Source organism: Schistocerca gregaria, chromosome 2, assembly GCF_023897955.1.
Source record: "Schistocerca gregaria isolate iqSchGreg1 chromosome 2, iqSchGreg1.2, whole genome shotgun sequence".
Classification (NCBI taxonomy): Eukaryota; Metazoa; Arthropoda; class Insecta; order Orthoptera; family Acrididae; genus Schistocerca; species Schistocerca gregaria.
Window position 1 is genome coordinate 302,052,489 of NC_064921.1, and position 19,186 is coordinate 302,071,674.

At 38.9% G+C, this 19,186-nt stretch overlaps 1 protein-coding gene across 12 annotated transcripts in view; it reads right to left on the minus strand.

Annotated features, from left to right (window-relative positions):
• LOC126336925 (transmembrane protein KIAA1109 homolog) overlaps positions 1 to 19,186 on the minus strand; it is a 468,521-nt gene that overhangs the window by 79,232 nt on the left and 370,103 nt on the right. For all 12 annotated transcript variants that reach the window (XM_050001082.1, XM_050001080.1, XM_050001090.1 and 9 more), the window contains 3 exons: positions 16,988 to 17,134; positions 8,945 to 9,097; positions 2,873 to 3,028 (listed from right to left, as the gene is read on the minus strand). In XM_050001082.1, coding sequence (XP_049857039.1) covers positions 2,873 to 3,028; positions 8,945 to 9,097; positions 16,988 to 17,134 — 456 coding nt within the window. The remainder of the gene's footprint in view (positions 1 to 2,872; positions 3,029 to 8,944; positions 9,098 to 16,987; positions 17,135 to 19,186) is intronic.

Sequence of the window (19,186 nt, forward strand, 5' to 3'; positions counted from 1 at the left end):
ATATCCTTTGTAAATACATTTCTAATTAACTCTCCAATTGTTTACATCACACAACTTAACAATTTTCAGAATTTGAGACCTTATTTGTAATTTTCTCGTATGCAATAGGATGAAGCACATTTGTACTGTCATTGAATGTTAGTAACCAAATCCAAACTGTAATTAATTACATAACTAAAATAATACAAGAGACATTGTTGTAATTAAAGTTCAGATAGATTTTCAAATTTTTTAAAACTAGTGATGATACTATAAAAATTTATGTAGTACGATATTACATTTGATACCTATTTGGCTATAACACTAGTTTCTTTCTGTTTTGTAAATTTTAATTGTAACACCAGAATTGTACAAAATTAATAATGGGTTATTTTGAAATTTATTGTTAAAATTCTTAATAAAGCGATGCAGCAAGTCCGCAAGTTAGTTGTTGAGTAGTTGTTTTGTCAGTCAGTCAAAGAGATCTGTGAAGTATGTCAGTCAGTCTTTTGTTAATGTGACAAGTATGCAGTTCAGTTGTCAATAAATTTTGTGAAGGTGGAAACTGTCATATTCTTTCATCAAATGAACTCCATACCAAGTTAAGTTAATTTAAGTAACATTCAAGAATATAGCATTGTTACACGGTGATGTAATACATTGGAGAAGATGAGGTCAAGAGCATCAGGAAGATACAGCAGCAAAGATAATGAGAAATATTATTGAAAAACAAATACATATGAGGAAGAATCCACTCAAGAGAACATCCTGGATCAACCTCTCAACCCCTCACACTCTTATACAAAAGTTATAATTGTACAGGGTGCAGCACATAAAACTAGCCTGTCGTGCACAACGCTAATGTTCCAAAACACTGTCCAAATAGGCGCCCACGAACTACCCATTTCCTCTGATGTATGAACATTGTGCGGAGCTTTGTTGTTGTGTAAGGCAGCTGCAGAGACAGCCAGTGAAACTTGTCAAAACCATGTGGGGAAAAAAGCTTCGTTGTGTGAAACCGGGTTAGTGTGAGTGTGTGATAACATTGTATTCGTTACCCGAGCAATTTGCTATTACTAAAGTGTTCATTCACACTGGATCTTTAGTGTAAACAAAAAAACTGTTTCAGGAGAAATTTTCAGGATTTTCTAAGCCAACAAAAAGTACCATACAGGAACTGATTGAAAATGTCAGAGTACACGATTGGTTCAAAATGTTCCCGGAAATAGACTACCACCTTTCTGCACAACTGAATTAAAGAGGTACAGCTGCAGGAGATAATGACAAGAAGTCCTTGTAACTCAAAGGGAGACTGAGTCAACAGGTTCACGCGAGTGAGTTAAGTTGCCGACATGTTTTCAGGAGACTGAAGTTAAAACTGTACTCGATGAGTGTTGTGCAAGAACTGATGGAGTCTGACATGTAGGTGTAGAGTGCATTTCTGTTCATGGATTTTGAGAAATGTTACCAGTGGTGTCTCGGGCACATTCAGGTTAATCACGAGTGACGAGGTATGGTTCCACCTCTATGGGTACATAAATTCGCAAAATAACTGGTACTGGTTGACAGAAAATCCACACACAATCCACCAGTTACCCTTGCATGGCGAGAAGATTGTGCCATTTCTGTCACATGTGTTATGGGGACCATACACTTTGAGATGACAGTGAGCAGTGACATGTATTTGGGAATCCTGGAATAGTTTTATTCAAACTTGAGAGAAGAGGGGCACCAGTTATATTACAGGTCGGTTTTATGTGCCATACCCTCTATGGTCTTGAGGTTATTCAAAATTTCTTGCAAATGTAGTAACCAGTGTACAATGCTTGTGTGGGATTTTCCTGTACCAGCATCAGAACTACTGAACATGACCAAGTACAGACAGCAGATAATTCGATGGAGTCTTTGTCTGAGAAGGGTATTTTAAGTATGTCATGAAGCTTTGAGATTATACATTATGGTCAGAGTAATCACATTACATATGCAACTGGTCCATATCAATGTTGAAACTTTTCTCTTTGTCACTGGTAATCACTTCATTTGTGTTTCTTTCAAATATTTTGATGATGTTGCTTATTAGTAAATCAATGAACTTTTTAAAAACCAGATATTATAAACGACTGATAGCCTACACCCCATTACATTACAAATGAGCTGTGTACTTTCTGGCATGTTCTTGGATTACATTATTATTTAAAATCTGACATTTTGGGCCAAGATTTTTGGAAATTTAATTGATGAAACCTAAAAGGAAGTATATCTTGTTTTAGAATTAAAATCTTATGTTGTCACATGGTACTGATTTAATGTACAAAATTATTATGCACTTCATGTAGTAACATCCGCTATGGTGGTGTGGCGTGGTGTGGTATTACTATGGAATAAAAATAAAATAAACAACTGAAATGGATGATAATCAAGATATGGAAAGTACACAGAGTAATCATCTTGGGACAACCTGTAAGTACATTACATGCCCCTCTGGGCTGCAGCCCTTTTGGTTTCATCTGTAATCTCTTAGAGCACAGGGTCCCATTCAGTCATATTGCTGGAGTTATTAGTAAAAAGTAAACTTCCAAGGTTTTTGGTAGTCCTACTTTCATTCAACCAGATATTATTAATGTAGCAAGTAATTAATAGATTATAATGCAAGATGGTATTTTGTACTGATGAAATGAAATGTAAGATTCACAATGACTTGAAATTTATTTGCACCCATCTTGGAGCCACTAACAACACGGGCATCTCTCTCTCTCTCTCTCTCTCTCTCTCTCTCTCTCTCTGTGTGTGTGTGTGTGTATGTGTGTGTATGTGTGTGTGTGTGTGTGTGTGTGTGTGTGTGTGTGTGTGCACCAAAATGTGCATATAAATCAGTTTATAAAGTTGTACACACCTGCCTTCTGAGAGATCATAGCTTCCAGAATACACAGATGATTTGGGTCTAAGCTCCACCATTTCACCATCAACTTCAATGCGTTCTGGACGTGGCCACTCAAAATCTCCTTCAGGAAGACTCAAGTCTGAGCTGGCACTTGGTAATGAAGATTGCCTGTATATTGTCAAACATACCATACACTTTGCTGATGCTACAATAACCACAACATGTATAGTTTCATAACTATGGACTTAAGACTAACCAGGGGAGAATTACTAGCTGGTGGGACATGTCAAGTATGTTACCAATTACCAACTCTGCACTTAAAATTAAGTACCAAACAAAAACAAATTAATTAATACTACAAAAATTACAATTTTATCAAGTTATCTGAAGAACCATAGTGAGGCTTTGCTGTGAAATAAATAAAGAGCAATGCCTTCAAGGTTTATCATAAACTGTCACAATTACTACAATAGTATCACTTCATAACCTGAATTATTGCTTTTGCCTGTGAGAGCACAGCATTGTAAATAATATCATTGGCTTGTTAGCGTTCTGTGATTTTTAACACATTTGTGTATTCCATTAGTTTACTAATATCCATCCATACATATACAGACACAAGTCTGTGTGTGTGTGTGTGTGTGTGTGTGTGTGTGTGTGTGTGTGTATACCTATCCTTTTTTCCCCCTAAGGTAAGTCTTTCCACTCCCTGGATTGGAATGACTACTTACCCTCTCCCTTAAAACCCACATCCTTTCATCTTTCCTTCTCCCTCCCTCTTTCCTGACGAAGCAACCGCCGGTTGCGAAAGCTCGAAATTTTGTGTGTGTGTTTTTTTATTGTGCCTATCTACCGGCGCTTTCCTACTTGGTAAGTCTTGGAATCTTTGTTTTTAATATAAATTATTTAATTGGATAGATAAAAAATCTACTCAATTAGCAGAACATACTCACAAAAGGCTGTGGTGACCTTCAGACAGAAGTGTTGAAGGGGAAGGAAGAAAAGTGAAGGAAAAGAACTGGAGAGGTCTGGAAAAAGGGATGGATTTCGGGAAAGTCACCCAGAACTGCAGGTCTCAGTCTTTCCTTCTCATCCTGTATGGTAAGTCTCTCCTGACCCATGGTTCTGGATGACTTTCCTGAAATCGACCCCTTTTCCTACACCCCTCCAGTTCTTTTCCTTCACCCTTCTTCCTTCTCCTTCAAGCCTTCCACCAGAAGAAGGATATACTGGCTCTGAAAGCTTGCCAATCACAACAGTATTTTAGGTGTGTGTTCTGCCGCCACTTGGTGAGTAGATTTTTTATCTATCCAATTAAGCAAATAGGAGTAGCTATTTAATAAAGAGTCTAAACCAGGAACAGCCCCACATCACAAAATATGAAGTCGGTGGAGAAGAATATTTCACGCAACTGTGGTACCAACAGGTAAGAGTATTGTACTGCTTCCTGCTTAAAGTTTTAACACGTATAAATTCACGGAAATGCACCTAGCACAGATGATATGTTTTAAACCTTGATGCAGCCTGCCATGAATTCCTCACCTATGTCAACCTCTTCATCTCAGAGTAGCATTGCAACATATGTCCTCATTTATTTGCAAGATGTATTCCAATCTCTGTCTTCCACTATAGTTTTTACTTTCTACAGCTCCCTCTAGTGCCATGGAAGTTATTCCCTGATGTCTTAAAAGAGGTCCTACCATTCTGTCCTTTCTCCTTGTCAGTGTTTTCCATATATTCCTTTCCTCTCCAGTTATGTGCACGACCTCCTCATTCTTTACCTCATCAACATTTTTTCGTAGCACCATATCTCAAATGCTTCAATTCTCTTCTGTCTCAGTTTTTCCACAGTCCATGTTTCTCTACCATACAATGCTGAGATCCAATTGTACATTCACAGAAATTTCTTCCTCAAATTAAGGGCTATGTTTGATACCAGTAGACTTCTCTTGGCCAGGAATGCCCCTTTTGCCAGTGGTAGTCTGCTTTTGGTGTCCTCCTTGCTCCATCCATCATGGGTTCTTTTACTGCCTACGTAACTGAATTCATTAACTTCATCTACCTCATGACTATCAATCCTAATGTTCAGTTTCTCGCTGTCCTTGTTTCTGCTACTTCTCATTACTTTCATCTTACCCCAATTTACTTTCAGTTCATGTTCTATATTCAGTAAACTTTTCATTCAATTCAGCAGATCTTCAGATCTTAGCCTCATAAAATTGTTTAGAATTAGAAAAATATAAATTATTTGCAACTTATGTTCACTCTTGAGATGGAAGAAGCAGGGAGCGTGAACTGCAAAGGACTAGTAAAATATAATTGAAATTAACGCAGTAAATGTCTTAGAACAGTGGTGAATCATTCTGGTTATTATGTCTCTAATTCATTTAGCTTCTGATATGAATGCAATGGTGTGTGCTCTTGGCAATCTGATGACAGATGAGAGCAGGGCAAAGAAAGATTTAATCAATACAAGACCACAAGAAATGGGTTATTTGCTAGTCTATCAGGCCCATGAGGTCTGCATTGTAATGATTATCAGCATTCTTTATTTGGCAAGCAATGTGATGATAATCAGAAATTGTAAAACAGAACTTTTTTTCCTATTTCATTGATATTTTAAGTGGGATGCAGTTACTGAAACATAACTCACAAAATCCCATGGACGCCAATTTATACAACTCAGATAAAATAAAATTTATCACTATAAGATATTTGAAACTTTTGCAGGGAATGTTATATGTACGATAGTGCTTTGAGATACCAAACTAATGGTCATAAATGAATATTTTCTTGTTTTTTGTTATACTGGCATATACAACTTACATCTCACAGTGGCAACTTAAGTTCACAACAATATGTTAAACTTTCCAAGTGATTGTTGCTATTTTCAATGAACATATTACAACATAATCCATTGATAAAACTAAACTCTGGGTTCAAAATAATTTAGCCTTTCTGTTTGTGCACATTTATGGGGGAGGAGATTTGGCTGCTCTCTCAGTACACTGCATACCGTATTCTTTTAAATTTCCAGTTTGTGGATAAGTTGACAAGTGATTACTGATGAATATTGCCCTAGTGTTTGGAATCTACTGCAGAAAGAACCATAAAGGGTAATCTGTGTAATTCAATCTAGAATAATTATGAATCATAGTGCTTGCAATCATGAGAAGTCTTAGCTTAAGAACGAGTCCAGAAAATAAATACATGAATCTGCAAATTATATTCCTTCTCAGAACTTTGTAGGTGTGGCCATTTGTCACAGCAAGTATATAAATATTTGTTTTATAAACCACACATAAAATGTTCTCCTCTTTACAGTTAGCACATAAACCGAGAACATAAGCTCGGATAAGTGATCTCTATGTACAAACTTGACCTGTTGCTGGGATGGTATAAGGTCTTTCTGCTGACGAATGGTTACCAACCAACTGAAAATGTTAAACAATCGGAAGTAGAAATATCAACAATGTGGGAAAAGACAGATTGCTACTTACCATAAAGATAATCATGCTAAGTTGCAGACAGACACAATTAAAGGACGCATAAGCTTTTGGACACAGCCTTCAATGAAAAACGAGAAACACACTCCATTCATTCACACAAGCAAATGCGCCTCACGCACATATGACGATCAACTCCAGCAGCTTGGGCCAGAATGGCATTTCAATTGGTTGACAATCACTTTTTTAAGTTAAACAAGTTTCACCACTTCTTGTCATTTAACTTCAAGTTTCGCCACTTTTTGTCATTTAACTTCTTCCTCAGTGGTTTGGCAACTGCAGTTTGCTTACAAAAATTTTGCTAACACATTGTCCTCTTAACAGTAACTGCTCTTATGCCACACTGTTTCAATATTTTCAATATTCTTCTCCAATGTTTATGAATTAAACATGTTCTGTCTCCAACAACTTATTTTTTCTGATTTTACTGAATAGTTAATGCACACTGCATGAAGAGTTTAACAGAGCACTGAAAGACTAAGTCAAAACAAGGCCCCGGGACTAGACAACATTCCATTAGAACTACTGATAGCCTTGGGAGAGCCAGCCCTGACAAAACTCTACCATCTGGTAAGCAAGATGTATGAGACAGGCGAAATACCCTCCAACTTCAAGAAGAATATAATAATTCCAATCCCAAAGAAAGCAGGTGCTGACAGATGTAAAAATTACCGAAATATCAGTTTAATTAGTCACGGCTGCAAAATACTAACACGAATTCTTTACAGACGAATGGAAAAACTGGTAGAAGCCGACCTCGGGGAAGATCAGTTTGGATTCCGTAGAAATGTTGGAACATGTGAGGCAATATTGACCCTATGACTTATCTTAGAGAATAAATTAAAGAAAGTCAAGCCTCCATTTCTAGTACTTGTAGACTTAGAGAAAGCTTTTGACAATGTTGATTGGAATACTCTCTTTCATATTCTGAAGGTGGTAGGGGTAAAATACAGGGAGTGAAAGGCTATTTACAAGAGTCGAGGGACATGAAAGGGAAGCAGTGGTTGGGAAGGGAGTAAGACAGGGTTGTAGTCTCTCCCCGGATGTTATTCAATCTGTATACTGAGCAAGCAGTAAAGGAAACAAAAGACAAATTTGGAGTAGGACTTAAAATCCATGGAGAAGAAATAAAAACTTTGAGGTTCGCCGATGACATTGTAATTCTGTCAGAGACAGCAAAGGACCTGGAAGAACAGCTGAACGGAATGGACAGTGTCTTGAAAGGAGGATATAAGATGAACATCAACGAAAGCAAAACGAGGATAATGGAATGTAGTCAAAATAAATCAGGTGATGCTAAGGGAATTAGATTAGGAAATGAAACTCTTTTAAAGTAGTAAATGAGTTTTGCTATTTGGGGAGAGCAAAGTAACTGATGATGGTCGAAGTAGAGAGGATATAAAATGTAGACTGGCAATGGCAGGAAAGCGTTTCTGAAGAAGAGAAATTTGTTAACATCGAGTATACATTTAAGTGTCAGGAAGTCTTTTCTGAAAGTATTTGTATGGAGTGTAGCCATGTAGGGAATTGAAATGTGGACGATAAATAGTTTGGACAAGAAGAGAATAGCAGCTTTTGAAATGTGGAGCTACAGAAGAATGCTGAAGATAAGATGGGTAGATTACATAACTAATGAGGAGGTACTGAGCAGAATTGGGGAGAAGAGAAATCTATGGCACAACTTGACCAGAAGAAGGGATCGGTTGGTAGGGCATATTCTAAGGCATCACGGGATCACCAATTTAGTATTGGAGGAGCAATGTGGAGGGCAAAGATCGTAGTGGGAGACCAAGAGATGAATACACTAAACAGATTTAGAAGGATGTAGGGTGCAGTAGGTACTGGGAGATGAAGAAGCTTGCACAGGATAGAGTAGCATGGAGAACTGCCTCAAATCAATCTCTGGACTGGGGACCACAACAACAACAACAACAACAACAACAACAACAACAGTTAATGCACTGCAACAGACTAAACTTTGTGCCAATAGTATAAAGGGCAATGAAAAAGTTTCTTTTAAAAGGTCATAAAGTCAAGAATCGGTACACCAATCAGGCAAAAATCACCAAGAGCACTGAGGTGATCACTCCATCGACACACCAATTTGGAGATACCTGTTTGGTAAAAGACTATGTCCTGCTGTGTGAAGAAGTCTGTAATTGCCTCTTACATCCCTCATCCAACATGAATCATTGAGCTTTTTAAGGCCCTTTTTAGGGAACCAAAGGAGTGATAATCCCATGGGGAGAGATCACGACTATAGAACGGATGCTGAAGTGTCACCCACTTGAGTACATTGGCACATTTAATGATTCTGGATATACTGCATGCACATCAGAAGGACATGAATACTACAATTATCCCTTGCCTACATATCAGTTCTACATTACATATATGCTGCAGTAACATCCTCAAATGAAAACTTTTTGATTGTTCCTTATAGAAGGAATCTGTGGGTGGGAATGCTATTCTTTCTTCTGAACTATCCATCTTCCCATCATGGGAGAATGCAGTAACACAGTGCCATACCATATAACTATATCAGATAAATAGTTGATGAAGATGACGACAAACTTACCTGCAGATGTTGTGTGTGTCACTAAAAGTCACTCTTGGTCCAGTTATACCACGCACTCTTAGTGATGCTGAGCGTGAGGGACCTGTGCGTGGTGAGCTTTCAAAGCTTGCAGAGCTCCCATTAGCAACCAAAATAACAGCTGCATCATCTGGGCTAATGAATTACAAAAGCATTTTAAAAATCCGACATGAATAGATGAAAAATATTGATTAAATTATAAACAAGATTTACTCATTTCGACATAAAAAATATTTCAAGGTATCAAACAAAAGGTGATATTTAAACTGATAAGTCCTCCTCTGGTGTTCAAATAGAAATGGCACTACTGGTTTTATTAAATAACAAATTGTTATTTTATGACCTTATGAGTTCAATTCCACATACCACAAATAATGGGCTGTAAATGGAAGGATACTTTGTCTGAAACAGTTATGTCTACTGACATTAAAAAGCTGCAACGAGAAACAATGCTCATGGTACTACAAGCAATGTGCAGAGGAGAAACAATCAGGCAGCATAGGAATGTATCCCCTTTTACAACTTATTTCTATCACTTATTCTTTTTGACATTTCTTAGAACTTCTTCAAATTCTTGGAAGAGGAAAATCTGATTCTGATAGCAATAGCAATGTGAACAATGTAGCACTTGTGATTATTCTGACTTGTCCTTTGTATTAGATGCCACATATGAATAAATAAAGAATTGTAAAGCCACTGATAAGTAGTGTGTCACAAACATTTCTAATAAATGTTTACTTGAAATCAGCAGTTCTTAATGGAACAATATGAAATCAAATCTTTTTATGAAAGCCATGTATTTTGGTAATTTCCTGGATAAATCTGAAGGTAACTGTTTACTAATATAGGCAACAGATAGTTATTTAATGTTGAAATTGGATTTTCAATTTTCTCCTCAAGGCGGAGATTCACACATCACCTTAAAGTGAACATTCATTACCAGACAAATGAACTTGTGCCCTAGATGTGATGTCAGATGAAACCATTCAATGACAATATTATTCACCAATGCCACTTTTCCCCACACTTTTTGACAGCAAATCATACCAAAACTGACATGTTTTGGAGAGACCTTTAATGCAGTGCATCAATTAAACTGCATATGTTTTTAGTCTGTGAGTATGAATACACAGACCAAATACTGTACTGTACTTATGCAAACACACAAAACCAACAATGGTACTTGCTCTGTTTGAACTATCACCCAATCACACCACAGGGCACATGATGTCATACATAACTATCCTCATATGATGCATGCATGCATGCACGCTTGAGAAATACGCCAGGTTCTTATGAAACAACTCAAAACCAAAATAGTAACTTTCTATCTAACCTAGACTTGGACTATCACAGCATGTTTCATGTCACAAAAGAATAAAGATAATTTTGAGGGAAATAAAATCTGGTGGCAGAAAAATGTCCAAATGACATGATATTACTTTGCTGTGAAGCTGGAGCATCGTATTTGGTGGTTTTTGTATTTATAAATGCACACTACGAAAATATGCAATTTGATTGATATACCACACTGCTGCTCTCTCCAAAAAGTGTCATTTTTGGTTTGTTTTCTTGTCTAAGAGTGTAGGTAAATGTACACCAACAGATAAAACTGTTAGCTATATTCAAAGTCAAACAGCTTGAAGAAGATTTATTATTTATATTTGAATGGCTGTTTTGCAGAGAAATTTAAAACAATATTTTAATTTTTGATTCTGCTTCCTCTGTGTACACATTTGTTTCATATGTTTCAATCTCTGCTTACGGAGCTCTTTGACGGAATGGGACAATTTTTATTTTCCTGTCTTGTTTGTCCCTGAAGACCACTTTTTGAATTTTGTTCATAAATAAATTCCTGTTACCCCAAGTGTCAATTATGTTTATGTTTGTTTCTCTGAGTTCATTTAATGTGTGAGTAAACAAATGCTGATTGTCCTTTTACCTTCATCAACCTGTCATCATCCATTCTAGCCAAATGTTCCAAGAATGACCTTCTTTTTTGCTTGGTGCGTTGTATGTTCTCTGCATGTTCATAGATTTCTTTGTTAGGTCATGACCTCTTGTTTACTGCTTTTGTTGCCCTTAAGTCAAGTATGTCTAGCAAGCCGGGTATGCGAGCTTCCTAGACACTACAAGATTGACGATGAGGTTAACGAATACCGCAGCAACAACCCAGAGCCCGGTTGCTACAGTTTTGTTTGTCGTGGGAGTTTGTGTTCTGCTAGAACCTTAATTCTACGTTACCTTTTCTTTGCAGGTGTGTGTTTACATGTTTTAACATTATCTCTTACAGTATTTTTTTTCTATTCAGTGTTTTCAGATGGGCATTCCAGAAATTTTCTTTGCTTGTGTGCTTATTTTTATTGCTTGCATTATCTGTTTATTGCATTTGCCTACTCCAAAATGAGGAACCCATCTCTCCCACAGCCTGCTCAGGCACCTCAGCCACAAGCGATTGATGCAATGCAGCTAACACAGATGTTTCAGTTTCAGATGTAGCTGACTGAAACCCTTTAAACATGGTACAGTAGTTATTGGCGAAATAAACACCTAACACAGTCCAACAAGCAACAACTGTAGCTCAAAGTGCCATACCGCCTTTTCACCAGTTTAACGAAAAAGAAGAGGAATGATTCGAGTGGTTGCAACAGTATGAAGCTCACGTCATTGCTCATGAAGTATCAGCTACTGTGAAACTAAATTACTTTTAGTCAACAGTAGGAAGTGCAGTCTTTCGCCGCATTCATAAATTGTTCCCTAATGTCACTTCGAGTGAACGGTCCTATGATCAGGGTATAGGTTCTCTAACTAACTATCATGACCAACAAGTGACTGTGGTGACAGCTAGGTACCAATTCTTTAGTTGCAAGAAAAGGTCAGATCAAAATTATCATGAGTGAGTAACAGATTTACAGAGTATGATGAGGAAATGCAAATTAAAATGTGCTTGTGGTGCTTTATATTCAGATTTTATGTTGTGTGATGCAACTGTGTACAATGTAACTGATGTCAGACTCAGAAAACAGATTTTTAAACAGTCAAATCCATAATTTCAGCACATAGTGCAACAAATTCTGGATCAGTACGATTCAGGTGCCATAACGGCCGATAAATTTGAGCAGCCACCAATTTGTCAGGTTAAGTCGTCCCTTGCTCACGACTAGCCCAGTAGGCAGCAACAGTACACGCACACCAAGCCGCGTAAACAGTTCTCTAAACAGGTGAATAGAATTATGTCATGCACTCGGTGCTATTCACAGCACAAATGCCAGGAGTGCCCGTTGAGACAAGCACAGTGTTATGGTTGCCGCAAGAAACATCATGCACAATCCGTATGTTTGCAATGAAACAAACATAATAATTCTGCCCACTCACACAATTCTTGTCACAAGGCCCACATAATCAATGCAGTATATTCAAAACCTGTTGCAGGCAGTTTCTCCTGTGCTATGCCAGTCCAACAAACTTTTTGTTCATTTGCATATTAGTGGAATATGTGTGAAATTTCAGTTGGACACAGTGTCTCTCTTACATTACTGAAGCATAACACATATGAACTTTTAAGCTCCCCATGCCTGTTTTAAAATAGCGTGCACCTGACGGCTTAAAATGGACAAGGCATTCCCATTCTCAAAAAATGTATTTTGCCTGTCATGTATTGCTTGCATACATGAACTGTGACTTTCACTGTGCTACAATCATGTGCCTGTGAGAACATATTTGGCCTTGATTCGTTTGATTTGTTTGGCTTTTGAATTCAGGACAATGTGTTGCCAGTGACTGCACTCAATGCCAAAGACAGTGTAGGGCAAGTCCACTGGTTTTGCTCTCCAAACCTTCAGGCCGCATTCGCTCCATGTTGACTTTAAATCTACAGTCAACCCACAAATTGCGATTGATACTTACCCATTGGCACGCCCAAAGGATCTCATGGACAGATTGGTCACCTTTTGAAAATTGATTTGCACAACGCATATCTTCAAATACAGCTACATGAAGAATCTCAAACTGTGTGTGTTATGAACATCATTTGGCTTGTTTACATATTTGTGTTTGCCTTTTGGCAGTGCTTTCACACCCGCCATTTTCCAACGGTATTTGGATCAGCTAACTGCTGAAGTACCAATCTATTCAAAATATTTGGACGATATTGTAGTAGCAGGTCATACACGTGAAGAACATATCGCAAATTTGCTTGCTTTGTCAAGCATGTTATATGATGCAAGACTAAAGTGCAGACTGGACAGGTGTGATTTCTTAAAACCTGATTTTCAGAATCCTGGTCATGTCATAAACAAAAGGGTGTACATCCTCTTCAGTAACATTTGTCAGCCATATGTGACCTGCCAGATCCTCGCAACATCACAGGATTGTAGTCAGTATTAGGAAAAATGAACTATTATATTCAGTTCATACCCAATGCTACACACAAATTGCAGCTCCATTGCATTGCAAGAACATGCCCTTTGTTTAAACAGATGAGTGCCATGTAGCTTTTCAAAAACTTAAAGCTGCATTGCTCAGTGATCGAGGCTTTGTTCACTTTGATCCTGATGGACCAGTTGTGTTGCAAGTTGATGCTTCCTCTTACAGAATCAGTGCAGTGCTTTCGCGCAGATTTAGTGTTAAAGACAGGCCTACTGCTTTCGCATCAGAAATGTTGTCCAAAGCTAAGTGTAACTATTCACAAACAGAGAAAGAGGCATTGGCTATTGTGTATGGTATCACCAAATTTAAACACTATTTATATGGCAGAAAATCACAAGCCATTGCAGTCCTTGTTTCAACCGATGAAGCCAGTTCCTGTCCGAACAGTCCAAAAATTGCACAGATGGGCTTTATTCTTGTTTCAATACCAGTACGAGATTGTGTATTGTCCGACAGCTTAACATGGTAATGCGGACGCATTTTCACTTCTTCCCATTGGCCTCATACAGGCTTGGATGCTTTTGCTCATCTTCTTGTCACATCCATGCTCACGATTCTGAATTGCTTCAATCCTTTCCTCTGAACTATAGGAAAATTGCACAGACCATGGAAGCTGATTCAGATCTGAACATTTTGCTAAAATACATTTGCACATCTTGACCTCACTCATTGCGTAGCATAAAGAACTCTGTAGTGCGCCAATACTTTGCACTTTGGCATAGCCTTGCTGTACAGAAATGTGTGATTCTTTTCAAAATGAGAGTTGACTGTCACATCTGTTGATCCCCAGGGCTTTGCAAAAAGAAGTGTCGCAGTTACTTCACCAGACACACTAGGGACTGTTTGTACAAAACAGTCAGCACATCGACACTGTACTTTGCACGGTATGGACACCCAAATAGAACAGATTACATCACACTGCCATGCATGTGCAGAAAATCAGTCTGCTCCACCAAAAAATTCTCTGCTTGGCCTAAGTTGCAATCAACATGGTAACATGTGCACATAGAGTTTACGGGACCTTTTTGGAACATTTGTTGGTTGATTTTGGTAGACTTTCATAGGAAGTCTCCTTTTTCCATGCCAATGAACTTGGTAGTGTCACGCAGTACAATTCAAGAGTTGTACTCTATTTTTTGCCTTGAAGGTTTGCCTGAAGTCATAGTGTCGGACAACAGTCCTCAGTTCACGTCAAATAAATCTGAAACATTCTGTGAATGCTATGGCATACAGCATCTAACAAGTGCACAATTCCATCCACAATCCAGTGGCAAAGCGGAACAATTTGTCAGAACCTTCAAGCAGCACATGGCCAAACTTCACATTGCACACACCAGGGATCAAGCACTGCAACTGTTTCTTGCCTTCTATCATTAGCACGCATGAGACGGACCATCACTGGTGGAATTGCTTCAAGGAAACTGCCATCAGACACTGCTCCATCTGCACCACACTCCTCAGCTTCTGGTGCCAAAGGAAGGTTGCAAGTGGCTTCTTTAAGCCCAGACGAATTGCAGTGCTAACATCACAATCAAATTCGCCACTGCCATGTGCATGGTAATCCTCCTGTATCTGTTCACCAAGATTCACAGATCCCGAGGACAGTGCAGCCACAGATGCCACCTGAAGGTGTCATCACAGCACCACGGGACGACTTTATGGAGATGGTACCTTCACCTTCTCTTGTCCTACCGATGGAGCTGGACCCGCCAATGCCGCAGCGGCCAACACCTACCCTTCCGAGTGTTCTCCAGGGCACACTTCCACCAGAGCGAAGGCCAGATGATGCGGTACAACCGGAAATCTGATGTCCCCTGCAGCCACAGTTTCCGGTCCAACAGGGCGTCAATGCTCTTGCCTCCCCTCCCGTTGTCATGCTACATATACAATGACGGTCTGTTGCTTTGAAGGGTGGGAGGGAGGAATGTTACAGTGTAAAGTCAAGCGCTGGCACACCAGTTGGGAATAACAGGGAAGAGAAGGCTGGGAGAAGAACTCAGCCAATCGCACGCTGACAGGACTTCCCTCCAGCACAACAGAGGCCCCTATGTCAAGAAGAATGGTTCAAATGGCTCTGAGCACTATGGGCCTTAACATCTATGGTCATCAGTCCCCTAGAACTTAAAACTACTTAAACCTAACTAATCTAAGGACATCACACAACATCCAGTCATCACGAGGCAGAGAAAATCCCTGACCCCGCTGGGAATCGAACCCGGGAACACGGTCGCAGGAAGCGAGAACACCTATGTCAAGAGGATATAATCGCCGCGATCAACTGGTCATGGCCCACTTCAATAGCAGCTTCACAATTAGCCACTTGGATAGCAGTGTCAATGTTAGGCACTTCAATTATTTCACATGCTGCCCTTTTCTTGCAACACATCTGTGTGATTGCCAAAGTTAAGTATTATATTTGATTAATTGTAATAAAACTCATTAATACGGCTTGTTTGATTGTTTGTCTAGTGAATCAAGAATAAAGAATAAATGGTACTTCAAACTAGCAAAAAAACCTGAAAGTGGCAAAAAATAACACTGAAAGTGGCAAAAAAATAACACTGAAAGCGGCAAAAAATAACACTGAAAGTGGCAGAAAATTACAGAAAGGAGAAATTTTTTTACCTTAACATAAAAAATTATTACTAACAAGCACTAATATTTTATTTTCCATGCCTCTTTGTACACTTTTACACTGTCGTTTAGCTATGTCATGTAACATTATTGAACTCATTTTTTTAGTAAGTGTTCACCGTATGTGTAAAAGAACAACTCTGTCTCTCACACCCTTTCGTAAAAGTCCATGTTTCTCACATATTAAGAAAATTATGGTACAACTGGTGCAAACTGATCATCAATAGACTCTGAGATAAGTTCAGTAGACAGAAACAACTACTTTGGAATAAGTGTACATGATTATTGATTCATTACTGACAGTATAATGTAACTTTCATAAGCTTTCAGAGTCAGTGGCTCCTCCTTCTGGCAGAAGTGTTGAAGGGGAAGGAAGAGGGGTGAAGGAAATGGACTGGAGAGGTTTGGGGAAAGGGGTATAGTTCAGAAAAGTCACCCAGAACTGGGGAACAACTGAGATTTACCGGACGGGATGAGAAGGTAACTCTTCATTGATCCGGGGTTCTGGGTGATGTTTCTGAAGTGTACCCATTCTTATTGATACAGGAGAACACAAATCTGTAACTTAAAAATAATTTTTTTAATGTAGGTAAATGGTTACTTCTTGCTCTGTGAATATCTCAAACATTACAACATTTCCTGAATTAAAATGTGTTTTGTACAAATTCCTGATAATACTACTTCAGTGTAGTCTACTGATAATTTATTGAAGTCTGAACCAAATATGCAGTTGCTCCTCTTCAAAAACATTTTATAGAACAACTGTATATTGATGTACAAATTGTTAATGCAATTGCAGCCCTGACATCTCAATGTTTTGATTATTGGCAGACAAATTATTCCACTCCTCACTGACACTTCCAGAAGTATGTTATTTTTCTTCCACATCTTTCTTTATAATGACAACAGCAAAAACTGATTTAAAAATGTTACATTTCAAAATTATTTCTGCTCACAAATTACCTGTCAGTCTCCACCTGGTGCTCTGGTGTAGGAGATGGAACAATGAATGATCGAGAGCGGTAGGTACTTGCTTTTGACCCAAGACCAAATTTGCCTTTAATAGATGATGCTTTCACACTCTGCCTCCTTAACTTCTGTATCATATCCCTGTAAAAGCAATATTTGTAATAATAATAATTATTATTATCAATACAAAATCTGGAAATACAATACATTTTGCTAGATACAAAGGTATTGACACTGATTTACCCATCTTCTAAACATCCATTATATATATTTGGGATATGTGTATGTGTGTGCGAGTGTACACCTGTCCTTTTTTCCCCCTAAGGTAAGTCTTTCCGCTCCCGGGATTGGAATGACTCCTTACCCTCTCCCTTAAAAACCACATCCTTTCGTCTTTCCCTCTCCTTCCCTCTTTCCTGAAGAAGCAACCGTCGGTTGCGAAAGCTAGAAATTCTGTGTGTGTGTGTGTGTGTTTGTGTGTTTTTTTATTGTGTCTGTCTACCAGCACTTTCCTGTTTGGTAAGTCATGGATTAAAAACAAAGATTCCAAGACTTACCAAGCGGGAAAGCGCCGGTAGATAGGCACAATGAATAAAACACACAAACACACACACACAGAATTTGAACTTTCGCAACCGGCGGCTGCTTCGTCAGGAAAGAGGGAAGGAAAAGGAAAGATAAAAGGATGTGGGTTTTAAGGGAGAGGGTAAGGAGTCATTCCAATCCCGAGAGCGGAAAGAGTTACCTTAGGGGGAAAAAAGGATAGGTATATGCGCGCCCGCGCCCGCGCCCACACACACACACACACACACACACACACACACACATCCATCCATCCATACATACACAAGCAGACATATTTAAAGGCAAAGAGTATGGGCAGAGATATAAGTCAAGGCGGAAATGTGGAGGCAAAGATGATGTTGAATGACAGGTGAGGTATGAGTGACGGCAACTTGAAATTAGCGGAGATTGAGGCCTGGTGGATAACGAGAAGAGAGGATATATTCAAGGGCGAGTTCCCATCTTCGGAGTTCGGATAGGTTGATGTTGGTGGGAAGTATCCAAATAACTCGGACAGTGTAACACTGTGCCAAGATGTGCTGGCCGTGCACCAAGGAATGTTTAGCCACAGGGTGATCCTCATTACCAACAAACACTGTCTGCCTGTGTCCATTCATGCGAATGGACAGTTTGTTGCTGGTCATTCCCACATAGAAAGCGTCACAGTGTAGGCAGGTCAGTTGGTAAATCACGTGGGTGCTCTCACACATGGCTCTGCCTTTGATCGTGTACACCTTCCGGGTTACAGGACTGGAGTAGATGGTGGCAACAGTGTGTGTGTGTGTGTGTGTGTGTGTGTGTGTGTGTGCGCGCAGGCGCGCGCGCGAGCATATACCTATCCTTTTTCCCCCTAAGGTAAGTCTTTCCGCTCCCGGTGTACGAGTGTACACCTGTCCTTTTTTTCCCCCCAAGGGATGTCTTTCCGCTCCCGGGATTGGAATGACTCCTTGACTCCTTACCCTCTCCCTTAAAACCCACTTCCTTTCGTCTTTCCCTCTCCTTCCTGAAGAAGCAACCATCGGTTGCGAAAGCTAGTAATTCTGTGTGTGTGTTTGTGTGTTTTGTTCATGTGCCTGTCTGCCGGCGCTTTCCCGCTTGGTAAGTCTTGGAATCTTTGTTTTTAATATATTTTTCCCATGTGGAAGTTTCTTTCTGTTTTATATATATATATATATATATATATATATATATATATATATATATATATATATATATATAAAGGTTTAAATGGCTCTGAGCACTATGGGACTCAACATCTGTGGTCATAAGTCCCCTAGAACTTAGAACTACTTAAACCTAACTAACCTAAGGACATCACACACATCCATGCCCGAGGCAGGATTCGAACCTGTGACCGCAGCAGTTGCGCGGTTCCTGATTGAACGCCTAGAATTATACTTATCTTATTCTTTTATTGGCAATGACATAATGTGAGAAATAGTTTTTTTCAATTAATGATTAAAAAGTGATTTCTCTAACTAACTCAGTTCCTAGAGTAGAATGGTGCCGATAACAAAGTGAGCGGAAATAGGTAATCATCAAACACACCAACCAGGCTCCATTTTCAGCCATTTACAAAACCTAAGTGGATTCAAATAGTTTTCTACTGCAACATTAAAAACAAACATG